Source organism: Oryzias latipes, chromosome 7 (genome assembly GCF_053564925.1).
Source record: "Oryzias latipes strain Hd-rR chromosome 7, Olatipes_Hd-rR_3.1".
NCBI classification, from domain to species: domain Eukaryota; kingdom Metazoa; phylum Chordata; class Actinopteri; order Beloniformes; family Adrianichthyidae; genus Oryzias; species Oryzias latipes.
The window spans coordinates 13,891,197-13,916,653 of record NC_136243.1 but is presented as its reverse complement, the minus strand read 5'-3'; the positions used below and the strand labels follow the sequence as shown (position 1 = coordinate 13,916,653).

At 38.8% G+C, this 25,457-nt stretch overlaps 1 protein-coding gene across 1 annotated transcript; it reads right to left on the bottom strand.

The window, feature by feature from the left end:
* Nucleotides 1-1,365: 1,365 nt before the first annotated feature.
* On the bottom strand, nucleotides 1,366-23,775 carry dgkaa (diacylglycerol kinase, alpha a). The gene is made up of 24 exons (XM_004070884.5): nucleotides 23,453-23,775; nucleotides 15,316-15,419; nucleotides 14,879-14,955; nucleotides 13,132-13,261; nucleotides 12,891-12,965; nucleotides 12,763-12,812; nucleotides 12,588-12,662; nucleotides 12,266-12,382; nucleotides 11,173-11,287; nucleotides 10,911-10,999; nucleotides 10,707-10,817; nucleotides 10,394-10,492; nucleotides 10,105-10,191; nucleotides 9,072-9,145; nucleotides 8,921-8,995; nucleotides 8,748-8,833; nucleotides 8,582-8,671; nucleotides 8,284-8,444; nucleotides 8,123-8,187; nucleotides 6,242-6,332; nucleotides 5,948-6,134; nucleotides 2,659-2,776; nucleotides 2,436-2,496; nucleotides 1,366-2,338 (listed from the first exon to the last, which is right to left on the bottom strand). The coding sequence occupies exons 2-24, from the start codon at nucleotides 15,389-15,391 to the stop codon at nucleotides 2,258-2,260; spliced, it is 2,190 nt and encodes a 729-aa protein (XP_004070932.1). The 5' UTR covers nucleotides 15,392-15,419; nucleotides 23,453-23,775; the 3' UTR covers nucleotides 1,366-2,257.
* Between the last annotated feature and the right edge of the window lie 1,682 nt (nucleotides 23,776-25,457).

Genomic DNA, 25,457 nt, shown 5'->3' with positions numbered 1-25,457 from the left:
AAGAACAGAGCACCTAACAAAAAAGTAAGAGCCTGCATGACTCAGAAAAAAGACTTAAAGCTGTTGAATAAAAGCTGGTTACATAAAATTAGAACAAAAAGGCAGAGATTTGTGGGGAAAAAAACATTAAACATACTTAAAATTTACAACAAAAAAAGAAGAAATAATATCTAAACAAAAAAGTCTGGGACATTTATCTGGAAAATTTGCTCTGTATTTAAATTCTTTATGAATTAAAAGAAATTTTTAAAGTGTCAAAGTCAGAGTTTGCGCTGTTTTTTCACCTCCTGACATTTTACTCCCCTAAATGTAACATTTTGGGCAGTTTGTCTTTTGAAATACACAAGTAACTTGACTTTAAATGAGTAAAATATTACTCAAATTCATTAGTTATGCCAAAAACAACTTAGTTACAGCTGTAAGTGGCATGTTACAATAACAGCTACTCTGACCACAGATAGCATCAAGAGAATAGGAGCTTTATGGAGTTGTACTGGAGAAACTCTAAAAATAGTCATGTTTGTAGACCGTCATGCAAACACAACTGACAGTCAGTGATGTCAGGCTTCAGGAAGTTTTGTTTTTCTGCTTTTGAAACGTTAATCCTTATTTTTGCAGGATTTTAGTCAATTGTTTTTAGTCAATTGTCTAAATCTTTTTTATTTTATTTTATGGAGCAATACATGCAGAATTTAACCAATAGATTTTAAAAGACATGTTTCCCCTGATACAAAGGTTCCTGTGGAGTTTTTTGCTCCTGACTAACAGCGATTAAATATTGTGTTCTGTAGAGGACATTTCTAAACCCAAATATCTCCTAACCACTGCATATTTTGAAAAACATCTGTTTTGGTATCTAGTTCATTTTGGGCTAAATACCTAAATGTCAAGACATGGGGCTCCAGGAATTGTAGTTTTTGGTGAATTAAAAACATTTTTGACTGAAGAATTATTTTGTCTCTGGTGAGGGTATAAGGATTATTTTATTTTATTTGCTTTTATCCTTATATTTTACAGTTTTTCACTCGGTATAAATGGCATTTTCCTAATTTAAATAAGCTTTTAGGAAGAAAACAATATTTACATGTATTTCCAAATTGTAATCACACAGGACCTTTAATTTATATCTCAAACATGTTCATTTTTGTTGAATTACAGCTTCTTTCCTTAGTTTCCTGAGTTTTACATAATATACAAACATTTATGTAAGCCTCCATTGTTGGCCAACATTCCCACTTGGCATCATGTGAAGGCAGCAATTTTTTCCATGCAGTTAACTTTTTTTCCCCATCAGATTGTTAGTCAGAGAGACTGTGAGTGAGAACTCTTTTATGTAAAAAAGAAAAGTTAAATTTAAACGTAAAATCCAATGAAAAAGAGCAGAAATGGATTTATTTTTTCCAGATAGTCACATCACATCAAACTGGAAAAGACCTCCTCAGGCAAAAAACATTTGAAATAAATAAGACATGTGGTTCATTTGATTTATTAAACCTTTACAAAGTAAGTTTTTTTAGACTAATTACATTTACATCCTTGGGAATCTGAAATGATAAGACAAAAAAAGAATTACAAACACTAAATCTGAACCATTATTTATTAATTTATCTCATGGATTTAGTCAGGCGTACACATGTGTCAACTGTCTGCTCCACGGTAATCTCTTGCCGTCAGCCAAACACACACGCTGGTCCATGAAAATGAAAATGCAAACACACAGAAGAAAGAAACAGCAGGGTAACCACTGCCATTCTTCATCCAGAAGACTTACAAACCGCATCAAACGGATGATATCGTCAATCATTTTAGTCTAAGTTTGAAACGCAGTCTTTCTTTTTACTATTTTTTTGGCCTTAATTTGTATTTCAGAGCATATTTACAGCCACAACAAACAAACAATACTACATGGTCTGTACTCAAAGTGCAAAGGTTACACAGCTCTTTGTGCCTCCTAACGTATAACAAAAAGGCAGCTGAAGCAATTTCTGTTTATTACCTTCACCTGAAACGCAACACTCACTGTGATGCGTCTGAAACAGCAAGAGACAACAAAATGTTGGTAAAAATTGGTCAGAATAGCTCCGCCCCCCCCCCCCCCCCCCCCCCCCCCCAAAAATTCAAACATAATATATTAAGTTTCTATTAACGGCATGCTTTGGTTATGTGTTATTAAACTCTACGACATTCAGATTTCTTGTTTCTAAAACCAATGTCAGTCCTCCTTAAGTGAGAAGAGCATGCATCAAGTCAGTTGCTTTTATTTGTAGTTGAAAAACCCGGATGATTTGGACTGGGGAGCCATCAGCATGCAGGCTTGGTTCTTGTGAGTGATGTGAATCTGAAAAAGCAAAAAACATGAGCCAGGGAATCTTCACAGACATTTATGACAGAAGGACAGTATATTTTTATAAATCTCTGTGTGTGGTTGTGCTTACCGTGCATGGAGGCTGCATCCATGGCTCTCCATCTATCTGCATGGGTAATGCTTTCTTTGTTCTGAGGAGGGGAAGGTAAAAAAAAAATAATTAGAATATCAAAAGTAAAATGCAAATGCTCTAATCGTGAAAACAATCTGCTAACGACAGAATATATCAGAGTAGAGGTCATTAACAATCCACCGGGATCCTGACTGGACGTGTCTGTGCGGCAGAGTCTTACTTGATGGTGATCTGTGACGTTTTGGCGAGTCGCTCGGCGCTCTTCAGACCCGTGTATATTTGTCCCATTTCCGTGGCTCCTTTCAGGCCCACAACTTCTAATCGACGGTCGCTAAGGTCTAGAAAACAACATAGATTTAATCAACAACACAAGCTACTATATTGCTGATCATTAGTTGATGGAAACCACTTGATTTGATCTTTTTTCTACAAACTGGTTTGAAAAAACAGCTAAAAGTCAATACAGGCTGTCAGCGTAAAAATGACAAAACAGCTTCATTTAACCGAGTTGCACTAGTAAATGTGTTCACAACAGCTCTAAAAATGACTGAACAAAAGCAGGGAGTTATTGTCAAAAAATTATATTGTTTGACTAAAACCAATTTGATTTAAAGTAAAAAAAATCATATAGTTTTCTTAAAAAAACAGTTTGTTAATAAACTACTTTTAACTACAGATTTGACAACATTTTACTAAATACAAATAGGAAGTCATACTAAAAAATAACAAGAAATAAAACAAGTAATTGCCTTATTTAATAAACATTTGTGTTTTCTAAGTGAATTAATTGAATTTTTATTATTTGATTAATTCCAAACTATAGGAATCTAATTTAAGAGGAATTAATCTACTAACTTCCTGCACACGTCATTACTAACATTTGATCAGCTGCTTTAAACTCTTCCATCTGGACGGTTTGTCTTTTTTGGACCAAGTCAAGTAGCAACAGAAATTTGCTACAGAATTCTTTTTTTTTTTTTTTTACTTTTCCAGAGTTCAACTATAAGCTTGTAGAACTTTTTCTTTTTCCCTGCAGACCTTTAATTACAAGAGCCACATTGACATCATAGGAAAGTCTAAAGCAAATATCAGGAAAATTTTACTTTGAAAGGCTTAAATTGTTTTGGAGTATAATTAATGCCAAAAAAAATATTATTTGTTCCAATAAAACCAAGGAAAAAAAGGCAGCTTTTTAGAGTCTTAAAATAAAAAATGAAAGAAAGTTACTGCTTTAAAAAACAAACTTTGAAAATTCAGTTTTTAGTTTTTGCAGAAGGAAAACATACGTCCAGTGATCTAAAACTAAGATGCAGTGGTTATGTAGACAGCAGCACCACTGTAAAAGACACTGCAAGACTTCATAAAACAAGCATAATGGGCAAAGAAAAATGATGCAGATAAACTGAAGCAACATCTCAAACAAAAGTCTAAATGTAAAACCTTGAGTTTTGATACGACCTTCACACTGAAAAAAGAGTCCGAACCCATAGAAGTGGCTATATAGTTTTTTCAGTTGATGTAAGTTGCAGTTTTCACTGGACTTGAACAAACAAATACAGTTGTACAAGCAAGGTTGACGTTGAAAGGTGTGATCCCACATTTTAAAGATATCAGGAGGATACCCAAAACATCTGAGCCAAATTTAATGGTAAAAAGGTTAACAGGTTAAGGAACTTTTTTAAGCCTTTTTTGAGAGCTAACAACAGAAAATACAAAATAGTTTAACTTTTCAACCTTACAGTCAAAAAAATCGAAAAATATTTTCTCCTAACAGAGAAAGTCATTGCATTTCTGTTGTATCTGCTGCCCTCTAGTGGGGAGAATTGATAAATACTGGCAGATTTTCATTGTAAAAAAAACAAAAGACAATTCCTCCTCTGGTTGCATTGATTTAAATTGAATAGATGCTTAATGATCCTCCTAATCCTCTTCTTTATGTAATGATCCTCTCAATTAACCTTTGTCTGCATGCATGTTGACACATCCATGAGATAAACAGGCAACATTTACCAAATTAACATTCATTTGGAGAGTGGCAGTTCAAGTGCAGAGCCACTTCAACAGCTTTTTTTTTTTACATTCAACAAAAATTTTTAACAATTCCCTTGCAGCACAATAAAAGCAAATGGAGATTTTTTAGTCTTCAGTAACAAAAGAAAAGGTCAGGTCAACGTCAAAATGCCTTTACCTTTCACAAATAATAAAGTCTATATAAATAGGAGGATTTTTAGAATGAAAGATTTTAGAGATTTCTAAGTGTTTCGTCAAGTTGCTCTGAGGTGCTTGTCCTAAGTTTTAGTGTTTAGCTTGCAGTGCCTAAAAGATGAAAGTCGAGGTTTGTCACTAATTCAAATTATCATATTTTTTATAAAATACATTGAATTTTTGGCATACTTTTTTCGGGGGTGAGACTTATACTCAAGCGCGACTTCTTTGTGAGTTTAAAAAAAAAAGAATAACATTAACCACTAGAGGTGTGTTTATCAGTATTTGCTACTGGCAGCAATGCAGAAGAAGCACCGTGGAAAAAATGGTTCCAACAGAGGATGAATAATTGAATGTTTTTAGTGATTCTGATTATCTGAATAACTGTTGTACTAATATACTAGATTCCTCCTATATTTCATGAAGCTCATTGAGCATCATTGTATTATGGCAATGAAGCATGTAGATGTTCAGTCTATTATTGCTGTAAATTTGTTAGCCTTTCAAATGATAAATGTTGGCAAATTTTTGTTGAAAAAGAAGACAATTCCTCCTCTGCTTGCTTTGAGTTGGACAGTTTTACACTGCTCTGTCTGTGGTGCGTCTCCCTTGTGTTGCGTGGGGAGTCCGTCTCACGGCTGTCAGTTAGTTTACATTGTCTCCAGTCTCTCCCCCCTGGTTTCCGGAGCAGTGGTTTATCCTGCCACCCCCGTGCCACGAACGATCAAAACCTAAGCAATCAGGTAACTCATGTCCTCGTCTTCCTCACTGAGTCCAAGTAAAATGCAGGTTATGGAGTCATAAATGATGTCATGTTTTTGTATTTCCAAGACTAAACTTTTGCTGTCTATGACATAAAGGACAGACAGTGTTATCCGTGGTGTTAACTTGCGTTTTTGCGTGAGCAAATCACTTTAAATAGAATCCAATTTTACAATGTTCTATTTTGAAAGAACAGAAGTTTTATTTTGCTGCAAAATTGGGGCGTCAACGGACTGGAAATGGACCTAAAGCTTGTGTTGTGGAGGATCAGACGTCAGACAAAGACCTCACAGAGGGAATGTTAACTTTCTGATTTATTGTTCTAATTTTTTGCACCCCCGACGGACCAGTGTAAATAAGCCTTGACTGAGTCAGAATGTGTTCTGGTGTTGGTTCATCGCCTTTTTAACTGATAATAGCTGCAGCAGGAAATCTGGATTTAGATTTAGTGAAGAACAATTAACTAATGGGCTCTGCAGAGCCAACAGGCCATTTCACTTTTCATCCAGATTTAGCATCATCATCCAGTGGAGGTGAAATACCTTGGGACGTCACTTTCAGGATGTCCGGGTCAATGATAACCTCAGGTTCCTCCTGACTTGTCAGTCCTTTAGCGTCTCCTTTCTTGGTCTCACCCCACAGATTGGAGCCGCCGTGCATGCTGGGAATGTTAAGAACAGCAATTCCTTCTAGAGAGACACTGCTGAGATCGAGAGGAGTGCCACAGCACTGAAAACAAGAGGGAATATCAACGCTTTAGTTTCTAACATGAAGGTGATCTGCCTGCTTTTAAAAAAAACAAAAACACAATAGGTGGATTGGAGCTCTGCTCTCACCTCAATCGTTAAGCTTTCATTCAGTTTTTTGCAGGAAGCTGAGATGGTTTCCGAAGTGGCAAACTCAAAATACCACAGCTTGTTCTTCATTCTGCCATCATAAGAAAAGTGTCTTTTCAGTTTCCACAAAACGTGTTTTTCCCTCTGAGGGAGTCATGCAGAAAAGACGTCACTGGAATGTTTGGAGCGTCCACCTGTTGACTCACTCCATCCACTTCCCAGCAGGAGAAAAAACAGGAACGCTGACAGCTTGTGCAGACTACTTGACAGCAAAACTGTTTCATAATAACAGCACCGCCTGCTCACAGTTATGTATTGCACAGACAAAGCCCTAAAGGAGGAGGCATCCTTTCCTCTCCGACGGCCTGAACTGGCTCAGTGACAGGAATCAAAACATTCGCAACCAAAAAAAGACCTAGTGGCTGTGAGCAAGATGAACTTTGAAATAAACAGATTCTTAGACTTTAAATTTATTGACCAAAATCAGCCAGAAGTTTGTGTACTTCTCAGTCAAATCATAGCTTTTAAGAAAAACCCTCAGTGCTCGTTTCCTTTGTTTAGATCCTTAAAATAAGTGGAGGAAAGTTTGCAGGTTTTTCTCCAACACAAAACTTCTCTTATAGTGTTATCCATCTGGCTTTAACAGTGGGGGTCGGTTTACGTTAAATCTCTTTTTTTGACTAATTAATCTGCCTCGTTCTGTAAAAAAAATGAAAAATAAAAAGCTTTAGACATATTTCTATTAGTTTGACTCTTTAGCACTGCAGATTTCACCTAAATATCACACGCTCTTTGACCTACTGAAACTACTTGACTGTTTATGCCATCAATGTGAATCAGCTGACACCAATCTGCTGAAATGACGTAAACAGTTGAAGAGTTACAAAAGTTGAAAATAAGAGTTAAATCGACAGAGAATGTAGATTTTTCAAGGAAAAACATTTGCAAAAGTTTGTTAAGAAAGAATGTGTGGCTTTTGTGCATCTTAAAGCGGGTCATTCAGTAATATATTCAAATATGTTGTGGATTGGATTGGTCTACATATCCTATCTGTGTCCTAACAGGAACAATACCCCTAAAATACCCTTTTTTGGCGTTTTAAATATGTTCTTGTGGCATTTTTCTGATGGTTGAGGATATATTGTAAAAACAAGAATTTGAAAAAGAGCATATTTGTTACAGAAAATACGCCGGGCGGGCCACAAACTCCCTGCTCCGCTCCATTCTGATGCATCCACTTCCAGACAAACGGATCTATGTACGTCTTTGTTTTTCTCATCCGAGCTGGTATCTAGTTCAAAACTGTACGGCTGGATAGCTTCAATATCACAATTTCGTTTAGTGGGAGTTGTGAGGAGCTGTAAGTTAGTGGGAGAGAGTGTAAACCAGGGGGGGCTGGCTTGCTCCACACCAACGGTCCCACCCACAACTATGTTCTAGAAAATGACAGTTTTTTTATTTGGGCTGAAAACAGCATAATGATGATCAAAAGACCACTGGGAACCTTTTGCAATAGATAAAAGATGATCAGGGTTGGCCTTTTAGCAGGAGCAACAAGATCTAGTTTCTGGATAGAAACTGTGATATGATCTTATTATAACTTTGCTATTCAGATCCTCATTTGCAGCTTGAACCGCATGATAATAAATCTTTAAAAATACAGACAGATGGTACTTTTATGTGTCTAAACACCAAAATAGTGCTGCCAACAGCACCAAAAGCAGCAGTGACAGCAAAGGGAGGAACAACATGAAATTAGTTGCAGAAGTGAAAACGTGCTTCCTACTTCCAGTTTTGCATTTATTTGTGGTTGATGCATGTCTTTGTTTCCTGTTACTGCTGAAGTAAAAATGTGCATTATGCTCCCCCCATCAAGCGCACCTGCTGTTGAACTTCTGTGGATGCTTCTCCCTCATCGTGTGAAACCGGTGAGCGATGGAGGCGTCCTGTCAAAGCAAGGCAAAATGAGCAAACATGCTGCAGCACGGCACCTCAACTGGAAACACATTTCCTCTAGAGCGACACATTGCTGAGAAGCTCACCACTCCGATGGAGAAGTAGTTGTTGATGATTTCATATGGTACTGGGTCCCCCTTCTCCTGATTCTCATCGGTGATGACCTGCACGCTCCAGCGGTCCATCGGCACCAGGGAACTTCCCTCGATCTCCTTCAGGATGCGACTCAGATCTTCGCCGTCGTATCCTGCAAAAAACATAGGTGTGACGGCCACGCAAATGACTTATTTCCCTCTTTTACACAAATGTTGGACAATGCATTTTGAGAAGTCAGGGCAAACTTTGTAAAGTGAAACCGTTTTTGGCAAAAACTGGGAATGTCACCTCCGCCCCAGCGCAGACATCGCGCCAGGTCGTTTCCTGTTCCCAGAGGAAGCACAGCGACAGGTGGCCGCACAAGCAGCTTGGCCTTGTCTGAATGCAAGAAAAGGGAAGGGAATGAGGGCAGCTCCACCATAAATTCCACATTTGCCAGGCCTTGCAAGCTCACCTATTGCGTCTAGTATCCAGCCAACAGTCCCATCTCCACCACACACCAGGATCCTGTATTCTTGTAGATCTTTAAAGAAACTCAGCCTGAAATAAAGACAGTTGGGATCAATTTAAATAGAACAAAATTACAAGGAATACATTCATCATTCTGCCAAAAAGAGACTTCATTACCCAGGTCCAGGGCCTCCATTTGAAAGGTTGTATACCTGCCGTGGATTTAGTAAGTACTGGAATTTATTCAGGACTCTGAAATACATAAATATAGTTCAACAATGTGCAAAACTCCTTTTTTTATGCAGCCTGTCTTCTCCTTTAGATTCACCTTTCTCCCTGCTTGCCACCACTCTTAGGGTTGACGAACACTAGGAGAGGATGGGTGTTTGGCACGGGAAGGATCTGTTCATGCATAAATCATGTTAATACACACACACATGTTCTCCAAGCTGACATATCTCATGGGTTTGGTTCTGGTGTCTTACAGTACAACACGGATAAAATAGCTGCAATTTCACACCCACTACAGTAAAATAACACACAGACTCCACAGTATTTGTGAATAAAAGTGTTTTCCTGTACAGTGTTTACTAATTTATCGCGGGAGTTACGTTCTAAAAAATAACCAGCGATGGCTAAAATCTAATAGTAATATCAGTAGACTATACATTTTTCTCAGACATGAATATTTTCACACTTTTCTTTTTGTTTAAAATGTCCAAGTTCAAACCTGCTTAGAAAAATAAGTCCAGTATTGTGACATAAAAACAAAGATCTGATTGATCAATTGAAGATTTATGCAACTCATGTAACAGCCCAGAGAAGAGTGATTGACAATGTCCAAAACCAATCAGGGCACAGCGTGCTGTAAATAACAAAAAAGGATGGAAAACTGCACTGTACTGCATGTTGTACTGTGATTTACTGTATAAACGTTGAACAGCTGCTGACTGATTACACATTTTAACCATATTTCCTTAGTTCTATGTTTTTCAATAAGTTAGTTTATTTTTATAATTATTATTTTCATTTTTATTGTCTCTATTATTAAACAGATTTTTCTTTAGCGTGTAAGTTCTTCAGCTGAAAACCAATACCTGGAATATTTGTTTTTATTTAACTTTTTGACTTAATCCCTTTTTCCAACCCCTTGAAGCCCCTTGATCCAAACATGCATCAAACTACATCGGCTCCAAAATTAGGCAGAAATAAATTCAGGTGTCGGGGGGGAGGGGTTAAACGCTCTAATTTACTTTATATTTTATAACTGTATGTTCAAAACTATACTTAATGTACATAAACCTGGCACGTATTCCGCATATATTCTTCCTGGCATCCCTCGGTGCTGCCATGCTGATTACCTGAAGAACTTGTCCATCAGGTGTGATGTTGAGCTCGCTGTCATCAGCCGACCCTGAAGATCCATTCTTCATGTTGTTTGGTCTCTCCTTTGTGGTCAAAAAAATGGCACAGAGTAAACAAAACTGCAGAAAACCAATACAGCGGCAGGTTCTTCTGGCTTTTGAACACACACACACACAAACCCAACATGTCCAGCACTATTATTACACTCTTTTATGTTATGTGTGGGTGTGAACAGCTTTTGGCATTATATATTTTTCTGAGATATGTCTTCCAGTAATTCTGTACCTTTACAACAGGATAAATGGCCCATGGAGGCAGGATATGGTCTTTTAAAAGCCCACAGGTGCACTCTGTTGGCTCCAGCTCTGCACATTCGTCATGTCGCTGCTCAGCACAAAAAGAAGAGGCCTTACATAAACTCACAAATCAAAGTCTCTCCACCGGCCAGACGGAGCCGGTATTATGGTATTTAATAATGCAGGGCTTAAAAACAGACATAGACCATACAGGAGCGGCTTTTAATTTAGAGGTAATAAAATACGGACATTTAAAAAAATAAAAAATAAAAAATGAAGCACTTATGCTGATGTCTCCTCACCATGGTGTGACACCACACACAGTGTTTGCCTTGGAAGCTCTTGATCTTCTTTTGGCACCTATCACACTTCTTAGAGTCACAGTTCCCACTCACCCAGTCATGCGCTGCAACCTGTGAAGTGGAAAAACGTTTGCATGTATAAGTGTTTAAAAAACATAAAGGTCAAGTCAATTATAGACTGTTTTATGTAGATGCCTTGAATACCCCTGCTTCTTTCTTTGACTTTACATACGTCCTGGTGCAGGGAGCGGGGTCACAGTTGGCGCAGCGTCCATGGACTGTGTATTTGCAACCTGCACAACAGGATAAAAAACTCCCCTTTCATTATTGTTTTGCAGTTAAGGAACATTACCAACCTAAATTTAAAAAAAGTTGTTTCACCTAAACCAAAAAAGTGCAATTTTTCTGTTTTAGCACTGAGTTTTGAGGTAAGTGTCGCCCTCCTGTGGCAGGCTCAGGTACTCACAAGTGCAGCACAGACCCTGCTTCCTCAAACCCAGCGGGCTCCTGCACTTGTTGCAGTTAACACGCTTGTTGAAGCGTTTCATCCTCCAGAGATGCTGCCCATCCTTCTGGGTCATCTGATTGTTAATAGAGAACATGATTTTTAATGCACAAATAAATCTGCATTTTATACAAAAAACAAAAGAAGATTAAAAGACTATACGTTGTTTTTTTTGTTTGTTTTTTTTGCACCGTCTAATGACTAACCCATCCCACTCAGACTGCCCTTCATGCAGTCTATTAGTGACTCTACATGTCATAGCAGAGGGCAATATGGATATTCAAATCAGCTCTGACTATAATCTTTATCGGCTAAGATTATGCTTTCAGTCTGTTTACCGAGCGGCTGGTGCTTTTATGCAGATTACACACAGAAATAGCAGGATGTGTGAGTTTTATCGCTTGCAAAATGATGCACAGTGAGCAGCAGAGCCAACTGTGCAGACTCCAGCTTCACCCCGGGCATTGAATTTTGTCCGTTGGCGGGTAGAGAAAGCCTGAGGGGGAAGTCCCTGGCTTTGTTAGAAAGGCCGAACCGAGAGACAGAGTGAAGTCTGTGGTTTTGGATCGCCACCATCATTCTGCACGCCCGCTTTAAGTGGCTTCTTAGTTTCTGTGCAAAACACTGACTGATCAATGTTCACAACACAAATGAAATCTGCCCCCTAAGTTTCAGAGCCTTTCTGTACACCACATATATAACTGTGTCTGTCTTTATTTCAATAAAGTGCATTAGCACTAAGAAGTTATTTAGTGCAAGCACTTGGGCCGTGCAGGGGGAGTGGAAAAACACTAAACCATCGTGATGGTGCAGAGCATTTATGGAGTGGGGCGGGGGGGTTATATTACCACACCCTGTAACACTGAGTCGGCATAAAAGCCATTAGAGTCAGCGAGGACGATGAGGAAGAGGAGGAGGAACGGGACAGCCAACCAGCTTTCAAGGCCGGGGCCCCACAGCAGCAATTACTTACCGGTGAAACACCTAATGTAAAAAATGAAATATGCTTGAGCTTGGAACTTAATGAGAAAGAAAAAAAAATCTTTCAAGCTACCTTCAGACCGAGCAAGACGAGCAAAGGAACATTGTTCATGCCTCCCTCGACCCACTCCTCCAGAGACACGGTGCCGCTGCTGTCAGCATCAATCGCTGTCATCATGTCCTTCAGAACCTGATGAAATCAGATTTGATGGTTTTCATCCACTCAGTGCACACCTTTCTGCTACTTATGAACACTGATGAACCAAAAAAAACGTGTGGGGGTGGTTTTGTTTTTCCTCTGTGTGCAGATGCATTGACTGCAGCTGAAAGTGCAGGTTGTGATGGCTTTCATGTGCAGGTGAGGTGGTCACATTTCACTGCACTTTGACTCTTACAGGCTTCAGCTCTGACACATCCCAGTCCAGATACTCCGCAGCATGCATCATCTGTGCAATAATCCGGTCTACTTCCTTAAAAAACAAAAACAAAAAACAGTCATTTTCCTGTTCAGGCTCATGTGAGGAAATTATAATTTTACACTCTACTGCTCGGCATTTCTAAAGGACTTACGGAGCTGTCAAGAACTCCATTCCCATCCCTGTCATACAGCCTGAAAGCAACTAACCAGAGAAAGATAATGAAAGTTAAAAAAGCTAGAATGGCCTTTAGCTGTGGACTGAATGAAAATGAACCCTCACATTCAAGCTTGTCTCTGGGCTGGCCGTCTTCCAGCAGGGAGAAGTAACAGGAAACATCCTTGAGAAAGACCTCCTCTACACAGAATGATTGAGGAAACAGAGAAGGCTGTGAATTATCCGGTTACCATATCTGATGCTAAATGGGCATGCCGTGATGAATTGAGACTAAGCTGATAAGGGCCTGCTGTAAAATTAAGGAAGTGATTTATGAGAAAACGTGGCAGAGGTTTCAGAATCTCACTGTTTGTTTGTTCCTGAGTGGATTCGGAATTCTGGAAGGAGCGGAAGAGCCGCTGGCAAAGATCTGCAGGCAAGTCTTCCCCTTCTAAATAGGTCTTCAGGAACAGTCGAAATCCTTCTTCATTGATGCACTGTGGGGTGAAAAAACGGATGGGTTGATGCTTTTTGTTTACTTCGAATTTACAAACAAGTGAAATAAAACCTCTGAGCAGCCTCGCTGTGACAGTCCTCAAAACTTCTGCTTTTCTTTTCACATAAACCTTCGCTGGAAATAGGGGAAGACTGACAATTATTTTATTGCAACCACATGTGAAGCAACAGCGGAGTTTTTACCCCTTTTCACAAGTGGTTTATATACATACATATATGTATGTAAGTAGGTATGTCTCTGAAGCCTTTTATAGACCCACTCTGATAAAAATTGTGTTGTTAGTGATTTTAACATGTTCTTGTGGCATTTTCTCTTGATGGAGGACATGTATAAAGAAAATTAAGCTTAAATTTGCGTTTTTGAGTTTTTCTTTTTTGAAATTGTTGTGAATAAGGAGCAGATGAAAAAATGCCTTCTGAAAAAGCTTGTAGCTGCGACATAGGAGTTACATTTAGCAGATCACAAGCTAGATCCATGTCTGTCTTCGTTTTCCTCATCTAACCTAATAACTATACAGTTGGATAACTCCTATGTTGCTTGACATTTTTGTTGCACCTAGCGGGAGAGTGGGGCAGGCTTTTCTCCACATCAACAATCCCGCCCACGTTTCAGAGGCGAAATCTGCTCTGCAGAAACTACGTCCTAGAAAAAAAAGAACAGGTTTTATACTCTGGCAAAAAAACAGCACCATCCTAATAAAAACTCCACTGGGAAGGCTTTTAAAATACCGTAAATCAAACGATGATCAGAGTGGGACTTGAAATAGCTGCAGGATTTTTCTGACATTAGTAAATAAATAAATAAGCCAAATTCCAGCCCATCTGTTTGGATCGACTGAATCTCAGAAGATGACATGCTGCAGGGCTAACAAGAAGCACTCCCTCGATAATAGTGAACCACAAACCCATTTCATGTTGATATTAGTCCATTTCCCTGGCTAATACCTTGCAGAAATGCTACAGTAATATTTAGACACATGAAAGCATCTTTGGTTATGACAGACAAAAAAAGGAAATGTAAAAAATGCTTTAAGTACGGTATATCTTAAATAGTTTTACTTTGTCATTTCCATAGACCTTTTTGCTGACGCCCAATGGTGCAAATATGCATCAAACCACTTCTGCTCTAAACTTGACTTAATTTAGCAATACATGAATCCAAAACCATAAGTGATTTCTTTTTTCATAGCTGGAAATAAATTCAGGAGTCAAGGAGTTAACAAAGATTATTGTGCCAAAGGATTATTTGAAATTTGACTTATTTCCTGCAATAATTGTTTTAATTGTTGGACACTGATATATAGTTTTATCTCTTTTAAATCCTATTTCTGCATATGTGGGACAAAGATTCTGTTTAAGCATTCATTTGTATTACTGTGTGGGCAAATCTAAGATCGCACCACATGTTTCTATCCCTGCTTATGCGCCACAGCTTACTCAGAGTGATCAATAAGCTGGAACCTGACTGAGCAGTTAATTACTCCACAAAGCACATGAATCACTTTCTTGATTCACAGCTATTTTTTGCTAAGTTGATCGCCTTGTGTGTGAGTCAGTTTTCCAGGAGTGGGCCGTAGCAGGACACGCCGTTCCCTCACCTCTCCGTGTCTGTGCTGGGCAAGGCTGCCGTCTGCATCAAATTCCCTCAGCACGTCTTTCACCTTCAAGCTGCAGTCTGGAGGCAGAGAACACACGGGTCAAACAGGGGAACACGTGTCCTCGTGGAACAGGAGTACTTAGCAACATTTTTATCCTTCAGAGATTGTTTTCAGTCTCTGTTTGTGCGACCTTTGTGGTGCATTTTACTACAACATGCAGTGATCTCTTTATTTAGAGCACAGCAAAACCTGTGCGTGCTTATCCGGCATGAAAATGATCCCAAAATAAATAGATAAATAACAAACGTGATAGACTGCTGCTGCTTGGATATGAAAAACCATGAGCGACTGTAAATGAGTGTGAGTGGGTGGAAGTGTGAGTGTGGGGAGGGATGTTAAGTGCTGCAGAAGCTGCCTGCCCGCCTGTCTGTACTCACATTCAATGTACTGTTGCAGCTGGATAAAGTCGACAGGGTTCAGTTCCTTCACCTCTGGGTTTGTGGGGGTGGACATGGTGCTTGCTTCTGCACTAACCGCCTGCCTGTGTGTACGCACAGACGAGAGGAGCAGTTGATGTAGACGGAGTGAAAAGAGGAGGTGGGTGCAGAGTAGCCTGCCTCTTTGTAAAACATAAAAGAAGCAGGCTACTCTGCTGTGAGCAAGAGATAGCATCTTCCATCTTGCTCTGCAAAAATCCACATTTGTAGACAGGAAAAAAAAAATCCACATTTAAAGTTTGCGTTAAGCAGAAAGTTATATATAAAACAAGTGTGCGTGAGAGGATCTCTTTGATTTTTTTTCAATGAGTCCTATTCCTTTTTTTTTTTTTTAATATGATGCATTTTTGCAGGCATATGCACGCTTCCACTATGCTTGTTGGAACTAGGTTTGTCTAAACCTCATGATACTTCACCTCTTGGGATTTGCTGCACCCAAATTATGTTTTCAATGTTTCCATTAGCCCATTTCCGCCCAATAATAACATTGCAGTAATAGGAAGACGTTGGTTTGTGCAAAAGAGAGCAGATTTAAACTGCAAAACATGAGTGACAGCCAAATGTTAAAATAACCAAGCTGGCCTGTCAGGCTGTCGGGGGGCCTCCCCTTCTGAAAAAAGGAAGACACTTAAATGTCATCAGAGGCTGCAAGGGAAGATATTTGAATCTAACATGAAGAGTGAACTCCTAAGAGCAATAAGAAAATGACCTGCAGGACCGGCTTGTTATGAATGCTTTCAACGGCTGCTAAAGTGTCGCTAAGGCATAATGGGAGCAGATTGTGTCAAGACAGCAACACGGCCAGATAAATACAGAGCTTATTAGTCATTGAGGAAAGTAAAAACACATTCTTTGGAAAGTGAAAGATACTATCTGAATTTGTTCAATTGCGCTGCTGCTGCAGCTGCTGATGTGTGTCAATAAACTAGTCCAATTACAAATGCACTGATTGATTCTTGCAGAAATGATCAAATATTTAATGGACTAACAATCATTTCGGGGCAGTCATCTGACGCAGTAAACGCATTTTTTTTCCCATCAGCTCTGCGATAACAAGTATTAGGATGAATCCTTCCCTGACTGAATAATGTATTCCTCTCTCAATCAAAATAGCCTAGACTTGTGGCTGAGTGCATCTCAGTCTGTCCAAAGGAAGACTTATGACAAAAGCAAGCCTAAACTAGTGGTCCATTACTAGATACAATTACGCCACCTAACATGAAAAGCATTACCACAAAGTACAAAGTTCACTAACAGATGAAATGTACGGTAGCCCTCAAGTCCAAATTACACCAACCAATGCAAATCAAGGCAAAAACGAAGTAACCCTTGTGCTATCCTAGGCCCTTTAACATTGAGAGTTGAGTCATCTAGACCCCACAAGACACTTTCTTCAATGATTTGTGATCTTTCCTGGTGTCCATGGATTACATGAAATCTTTCCACCTTTCTCCACCTTTGTCTTGGTAGGGAGAACACGTCAATGTAAGGGTGGGGTCATCTAAGATAGCACAAGGGTTAAAGACCACAAAAACAATTCAAAAAGCAAAACAAAGCATAAAACATTATGTAATAGAAATCAAAATAAAATTCCACAAATCAAAAAACAATGACAAAAATTTAAACATTTCAGAAAACAAGAGTAATTTCCAGAAATCAAAATGAAATGTTTAAAAAATGAAACAAAAAAAGAAACCGGAAAAGGAAAGTACTATGGGACGTCACTGATTGGATGTTGACGTTTGTCCATCATTTCAGCCTAAGGTTATTTGACATGAAGCCATACTGATCTGCTCCATAATCATAAAACTGTGCAGACATCATCATCCAATCAGTGACATCCCATAGTACCTTCCTTTTCCGGTTTCTTGTTGTATTTCATTTTTTAACTGCAATTGTGTTTTGGTTTCTGGAATTTTCTTTTGATTTCTAAAATGTCACATTTTTATATTATTTGTTTTGTTTTTTTAATTGTCGATGTGATCTTTATTATATTTTTGCGACGAGTGATCTGTTGGTGTGATTTGCTCTTCAGAGCCACTGTAGAAATGCTCAGAAAGGCAAATGAAAAGTCAAATCTAAGTTTCTCTAAACTTTATGCATAAATTTGCTAAAAAGAAAAGTGAAATTAGAAATAGTCTGCTCAAGCTTTGTAATTTATTGCGATTTTTTTTTAAGCTGCATGTTAGCTTTGCAGAGCTGCTTCTCAACAAACCACAAAAGCTGCTCTTTGACCATGTGAGGCCAAAGTGGTGACAACTGCCCGTAATCTAGAACGCCATATTTGCTAAAAACCAAACACTTTACAAACACTTTCCATAAGCAAGCACGATGGCAGAGTGGTAAGGATATGTGCCGTTTGTTGCAGAGACACTGGCTCAAACACCAATACCCCGGTAAGCCAGATAACTGCGACTATCTGATTAACAGGCCTTAAAGCGAGCGACTGAAACTGTGCGACTCTCTTAACAAAGCAAAAAATCTCACACAGGCTTAGTGACCCAAAACAAAGAAATCTGTGTGTTTCAATGGTCCAGTCAAAGTCCACAACCTCGCCCGGGTGAAGTACTGCAAACAACAGCTCTTTAGAAAATAAAAGACTGTAAACCACAGTGACCTGAAGCAATGGTATTGTGGGAAAATTCCTAATGTAACACTGTTAGCACGAAGACAATCTTCATTGCTGTTAAAGGTGGTTCTAAAAGCTAATAAATGTCCCTTTAGTTATCTGGTTCTTACAGATTCTGTTTTTGTTTTTACACTTTTCTTCATCTAATGATGGCACACTATAAGGATCATAATCAGTTTATAGGTTTCTAAAGTTAAAACAATGTAAAATAACGTTTTGATTCTTTGATAAAACTGTTTCAAAGGCTGACCTGTCGCTTGTTGAGCGACTGCAGGAGTCAAATGTTTGAGTCATTAATTGCAGTATTTCCATGCTGTTTTTGCTGCAGGCGTCCCTGCTTTGGCATGACTCCTATTAGTTACCGTAAGCAAATTTGATGTTCCTATGAAGCTGACATCATTTGCATATTTCTTTTTTTTTTTGTCTAACTTCTGACCATTTTTTTCCCTCACATCAATTTCGAAATGTAGTGTGATCATCACTTCCTGTCTTGCTTCACAGTGTTTTTCTATTCCTTTTCGATTGTGTTATATTAACAGAATCAAAGTTAAGTGTATTAAATGTTCTTTTAAACTACATTTCCAATAATAAAAACACACAATTTCCATTTTCACATGCACACATGGTTAAAATATGACAAAGTGAGTTCATAAAGAACACTTGCAAAAAGACAGAATCATCATAATTTTATCCGTATTAAAAATGTGTATTTGGAAACACTGCAAGTTTGAAGACATATCTCGAAAGTCAAAGATGTATGGAAGTGAAGAAAACAGCTACACAAAATGTCATACCAAGGATTTAAAAACAAAAAGAAGGAATGTGGAGTTATACTTCTTTTAAAACACTTTTGAAAAAGGAATACAGAACTCTATAAACCCAACCGGGTTGTGAAAAGTCTGGGAAAAATGATGAAAAATGTTGAACATCTGTGGAAATGCTGTAACAGAAACCTGCGTTAAAATTAGCTCAGAAAGTAGAAAAAATGTACTCATTAAAAGAACATGCAGTGCTTCTGCGTGCCTTTCCTTGAATTCATCTGACAAAGTCGTGAATTTGATGATAGATGGTGGGAGACGTGCTTATAAAAAGAGCAACCACTAGCTAAGAAAATAAATCTCTATAAGACTTTTCTTCATTTATTTATAAAACTTTGGACTGATCCTTTAAGGAAATGAACCCCTGCAGCATATATACGTTTAACGCATCGTTACATGACAAGAGCATCAAATGAAAGCTTGCATGAAGGATTTTCTCAGTGCTTGCTGATGAAAGAGCCCGGACTGGAAAGGTGTTGTTAACACTCCTGTCCCCAGATTTTCTCACACATTCAAGCGGAGCACATATATATATATATATATATATATATCGGTGATGGCTGCCCACACTAAGCAGAAAAGCACTCAAGAGGCCAAAGAATGCACTGAAAATAAACAAAGTAATCTGCAATATAACATCCAACCCCCTGCATGTGACTTGGATCTATTTCTTCTCCCCGGACTCTGAAAGGATCACACTGTCCTGGCTTAATTCCCTCAAAAGGTCAGCGGCGTTGCCTAGCATTTTTTGTTTATGCGGCCAATCAGGTGGGTCACGCTGCGCATTGACAGCAAAGTGACACATGAAGGAATCATGGAAGGCCAGCTGCCACTGATCTCCAGATTACGGCCTCAAACTGTTTATTCTGGAAAATAAACCAGACTCCAACGTCAAACACTCCCTTTTAAACAGACTAAATATAGCATTTTTGTGCACTGCCTATTTTAGTAACTTTCCTTGGTTTTATAGTCTCCAAAGACGTGTGATGTCAAAAGCAGCATCAGTCCTGCTTCATCTCCCCATCATCTGAGCGCCAGCATCATCATTATTGTCTGCTTCAGCACAATCTTCAACCTGTCCCCATAATCCGATTCCTCACTTCCTGATTGGATAATCATTTGCATGCACGACGGCGAGATGGAATCAGGGCCGGTCACAACATGAGAACAGGAAAGGAGCATTCCATGGATTTACAGGGAGGTGGAAACTAATAGTATAATAATAGTCATAGTAATTGTCTGCACTCAGAAACACGGGATGGACTTCTGAAAAACAATGTCATCAACTAAATGAGCTTCCTGAGGAAACATGAATATTTTAGGAGGTTTGGAGATGGCCTGAAGCTCAAAAAGATGGATCACCGAATGTGTGGATAAATCTCACTGCTGGAGTGAATTTACTAGAAAAGAAAGAATGTTGATGTGGAAAAGAAATGTGGTAGTATGAGTACATTAAAGTTTTATATATATATATAAAAAAAATCCCAATTTCATTTCATTTATGACTTTTTAACTAACTTAAAGTACATTTATTCTGTAAACAAAATGTTGCATCAAGTAGCTGAAAAAGGATCTGAGTCCTGGATCTGAAACTAGTAGAGAAATCTTGTAGTGAAAGTGGTGAGCAGATGCTCAGCATGGCAGCACAGTGTAAGCCTGTGCAACATCGCAAAAGACGGTGTAAAAAAGACCTTTGTGGATGTAGTCCTTGGCAAGTGAAGGCATCAGAATGGAGTGGAGCAGGGAGTAAATTAGCACCTACATCTACAGGCCTTTTTTAACAGCTTTTTTTTGTCTGCTCCTGATTCACAACAATTTGAATAAAGAAAAACTCAGAAAAGTAATTTCAAGCCAAATGTATTAAATATATGTCCTCCATCATAATAGAAATGCTACAAGAAGATGCTAAAAACACCAAAAATCCGATTTTCATTGAAGGGGGTCTTTAACGAATCAAATCGAGGCCTTTACGAATTTGACCAATCAGATGGACCGCTTCACGATGTTGACCAATGGAATGGAGCCCTTTTCTGTTAGATGTCTCCCATGTAGATGTGGGCTATTTGAAGTTTAATTAAATGTTTTGACTTTTATTTGAACAAAACTATCGCAGTGAAATGGGTCTGATGCATTAGTTGCTTTTTGTTTTGCTTTTTGTTCTTGTATCACAAGTCTTGGTAATATTGATCTCTAATATCGCACATTGCAAGTTTTCCTGCAGCCCCTATCCACAGCTGTACCAACATGAGGAAGAGAACATGTAGAGGCAGGAACCTGCCTTCCACCCTCTGAACGCACAATCGAAGGAGTGGCTCCACCAGCACTGACAGAACTTGTGAACTTCTTGCCATTTCAAGAAAATATTCGGGGACGACCTTTTTTCCATGAGAGGTTAATGTTTGTGCAACGCCGCCCACGCCTCATGTCAAGAAAATCGTCTGTTTTGCAACCCTTGCAGCGTGTGCGTTACTGACTTCGTCACTTTGTGGTTGGAAAATACTTTGGCTCTCTGAAAGTGTAGTCTGCACACACTTGTTTTCCTCCTGAAACTACAACGATTCTCAGAGAAGAGTATTGAGGCCACATCACATGAACAGAGGGGGGAGGACCGACGTGCCTGGTTGCCATGGAAAGAGTTTCCCCTCCATCAGCTGCTGTTTGAGCACCGCCACCAGTAGTGACTAATAGGTAGGAAGATCTCAGGCAGGAGTCTAATCATTAGCCACCAGTCTTCCCCGTTCGGTTGCCCCTCCTCTCAGGCTCCCATGCCACCTCCCTCAGAGCCCCCATCCCAACTGCATTCAACATGTAGATGCTGCTGTGAGTCACTGCAAGAACAGGGGAATAGTCCCTTTCTATAAATGGACTGTTTGCTTCAGGGGGCAGTTTTCAGGCCAAACCACACGCTACAAACCACCATCGGAGGACTTTCAAAGAAAAAAAACTCCACTTTTACTTCAGGATCCCACCGCTTGACGTCCATTTCCAGTTGCAGTTATGCAAAATGAAATTGATTTGACTGATTTGATTTACTTAATGATGTCAAATGTTGACAAATTGTTTTTTTTTTTAGATAAAAAGCCTATTTCTGGTGAACGTGTTAGTTGTGTAACAAGCTAAAACGCAAAGTGACGGTAAAAGATGCTCTGTCGAAACAAGGCTTTCCCTTGTCTGCAACTGCATGATAACATTAGAGGAATTGGATGGTATGCGCACTATAAACTGCACTTTGGAGGATCTGTATAGTTATATTGGTTTGTAAATCATGCTAAAAAAAAAACAAAAAGTGGAAGAAGATAAAAAAGAAAAATGGAAAAAAGAAATCACCACAGGATGAATCACAGATTTATTGGAAAATGTAGGCGAAGCTTTGCTTGTTCAAAGTGAAAACTGCCTATCACTCATAGTTCAGACTTAAATGTGTCTTATGTAATAGTTTTCTTGCGGAGGCAGTCTTGCAAAAAAAAAAAAGCAACTTGTGTTCAGACTGAAAAAGAAAAAAGAAAAAATGTAAACCTGACCAGACATGAGGGAGCACGCTTTCAAAAAAAAAAGATTCAGATCAACAGCTTTTCTGTTGTGTAGAGGTTCCCACATATCTGAGGGTGGTTTACTCATTTCTCATACAGAAAACGAAACTACACTGTCTATTAACATTAGAATTACTCTGAAAAGTTGCCGTGTGATGTTTGGTACGACCAAAATAAAATATATCAAACAGAAAGAAATGAATCACACCATGCATATTTTAACTTATGATCAGAATATTTGATTTAGAGTTGGAATGTGCAAGAAAAACTAAGGTTTATTTATTAAATACATATTTGTCTACTCAGCTTTTTAGCTCATAAAAAAGGTGCAAATGTCAAAAGGAAATTTAAAAAAAAGTGGTGTCTTTCTCTGTGGGGGCCAGCAAGCATAAGATAAGAATTCTAGCTTTTCCTGTATGTTTTGTGCTGCCAGTGTGTTTTTTTTTTGTTTTTTTTTTTTTTCATAGACTCATCATTTGCCGTAAAAAGACATTGAATGAGGGTTCTTTGAGTAAACAATGACCTCACAGAAATGACAGTGCCCACCAACGCCCACCATCCACTTCACACGGTGCGGGATTTCGGGAGAAAAAAACAAACAGCTGAGCTGTTTTGGCTGCTTTTATAGTAGGAACCCTGCAACAGTCTAATCTCTGACAGAGGTCACCCCGATACCATCTCTTATCAGGAAGGCTACGACTAATTGTTGGGGTTTGTTTGTTTTCTTGTGACATTTTTAGCTTGTAAACTTTATTAAAGAACTCCCACCACTACGATTCCTTTTCAGTCGCCATAATTACAGCTCACCAGAAGAGTTCCTCAAGGGTAAATATTAACAATTGAATCTGCACAAAGGGAACTGAGATTTTGTGTTTTTGTAGTCATTTAGTGAGGCATGTTGTGGTGCATTCAAAATCGGTGAGTTTTGGTTGGTGATCCGTGCATGCTGCTCTACCCCGAGTCGCAAAGCTAAAAGGCTGATCTGCTGCCTAAAAAGCAACACAAAACAAAAACACGTTCAGACTTGCAGAAAAACTTCAATCAAGCCGATTCCAGAGGTACATTTTTCTTTTTATGGGTTTTGTTTATAAGTCATTTACCTTGTTGTTGTCGACTCTGTTGGTCGAGGTCGTCCCGTCGCACCGCTGTAAACAGATGGAGAGCCGTGGTGTTCTCTTTTCTGGTTTTATTTTATTTTTTTAATGGAAGGGCAAAAATAGCCGTTAAGTTCACATGGAATCGGCAGGTCGGGAGACGCGGCGAGACGAGCTTGGCGGAGGGCAAAGAGTGACTGAGAGGTTCCCTCCTGTCAAGCGCAAGCACCGCCCGCCTCGGCTGCTCTGAGACCGAACCCTCCTCGCTAAACCACACGGCCGTTACTCACCGCCTGCCTGCCTGCCTCACTGCGAAGGAGAACACCCATCATGCAGCTGCAACTTTTTCGCACCGCATCCATCCCCGTGACGCTTTTAACGAGTTATGAAAAAGTGAAGCTCAAGTTAATAATTGATATATATATATATAGAATACATTTTTACAGACCTTGAAAAGAACACTGCCAAACTAGCTTAGTGAGCTTTAACGCTATTATTTGAGTTCTCGTTAGATAAGTTTACCCTTAAGACTTTTAAAAGGCTTATAGAGGAAATGCGTGATACAACTGTAATAAAGTAAAGTCGACTGTGTCAAATTGTTATAAATGATATACCGTCATATGTTTATTACATGTAAGACCTACTTTCTTTTTTATTTTCACTGCGCATTGATACAGAGAATCAATAAACGAGAACTAAATGTTTAGGTTTTTTAACCGCATTTTCCCATTTCATATTAAATTCACAATATAGTTCCATCTATCTCATCATTATTGTGGTTGATTCACCAACAATAGCTGTGGTGAATATTTAAACTTATTTAGCTTGAGAGATGTAAGGAATTAGCCACCCATAACAAAAAAAAAAGTAGTACACCTGAAGTTCATTTTATTAAAGACTCACTCTTAATTTTCTTGTATGTTTACTGTATTTCCACGTGATGGAGGAAGAAAAATAAGCTTAAATTTGCATTTCAGAGTATTTCTTTATTCAAATCGTTATGAATCTGGAGCAGACAAAGAAAATGCTGTTTGAAAAAGCTTGTAGCTGAAGTTAAGGCAAGCCACAGGCAACTACTCTGCTCCATTCTGATGCATCCACTTGCAGACAAATAGATCCATTTATGTCTATGTTTTCCTCGTCTGAGCTGGAATCTGGCTCAGAACTGTAAGGCTGGATAGCTCTAAAATTGCTCGCCATTTTTGTTGCAGCAGTTATTTCAGGTTGGGGATGTGAGGCGTTATAAGAAATGGCATAATCATAATTAAAAGACCACTGGGAATACCTTGAAAAGAGATCAAAAGATGATCCGAGTGGGTCTATGTAAGAAAGCAGATGTATTTCTCTTCACCACCCGCATTCTTCTCTCAAACAACATTAAATGCTTTGTTGACACGAAGTATCAAAAGCAAAGCGGAAAAAGTTGAGCTACGGGATGACTTCTATTGTTGTTGTTTATAGCATAACCCCACATGAGCCCTGATGGTCCAACTTTGAGAGGAAAGGCTGACCTGAATTGCCCGGACCATTCTAAACCAGACTGGACCGTGCGGCTCAAACGAGGCGTATAAGTATTGGCAAAATACCACAGAGTTGTACGTGCAGTGTAGGAAGTACAATAACAGACTAAATGTGAACATTTTAAGTTTACAACATATAGATAGTATATAAAAAGAAAACTTCATGTATACTGCCTCACTTTTAGCATAGATTACAGTTGCTTTAGTACAATTCTCAGATCAGAATGAAATTCCCAAAACTATTTGTTCAATCTTCACATCATGATGTCACTTGTGCACATCATATAAGCAGTTTCTCACTTCTTTGAACAAGTAGCAATTGCTTTGCTACATCCATGCAAATGATTATGTACAATTCTCTGCTCTTTGCTACATTATCAATTGTTTATGTCATGTTGATCAAAATGTATTATATAGTTCACTGTGCAATAGTCTTACTCCTCAAAATACCGAGTCATTAGTTCATCGTATAAGTAATTAACTGCAAAATG

Excerpts from the sequence above, each read along its gene's own strand:
- dgkaa (XM_004070884.5), bottom strand. The coding sequence starts at position 15,391 with ATGTCCACCCCCACAAACCCAGAGGTGAAGGAACTGAACCCTGTCGAC. Across the intron at positions 8,188-8,283 it reads ACTACTTCTCCATCGGAGTG|GACGCCTCCATCGCTCACCG; the intron begins GTGAGCTTCTCA and ends TTGCTTTGACAG. Across the intron at positions 6,333-8,122 it reads CCACAGAAGTTCAACAGCAG|AATGAAGAACAAGCTGTGGT; the intron begins GTGCGCTTGATG and ends TTATGATGGCAG.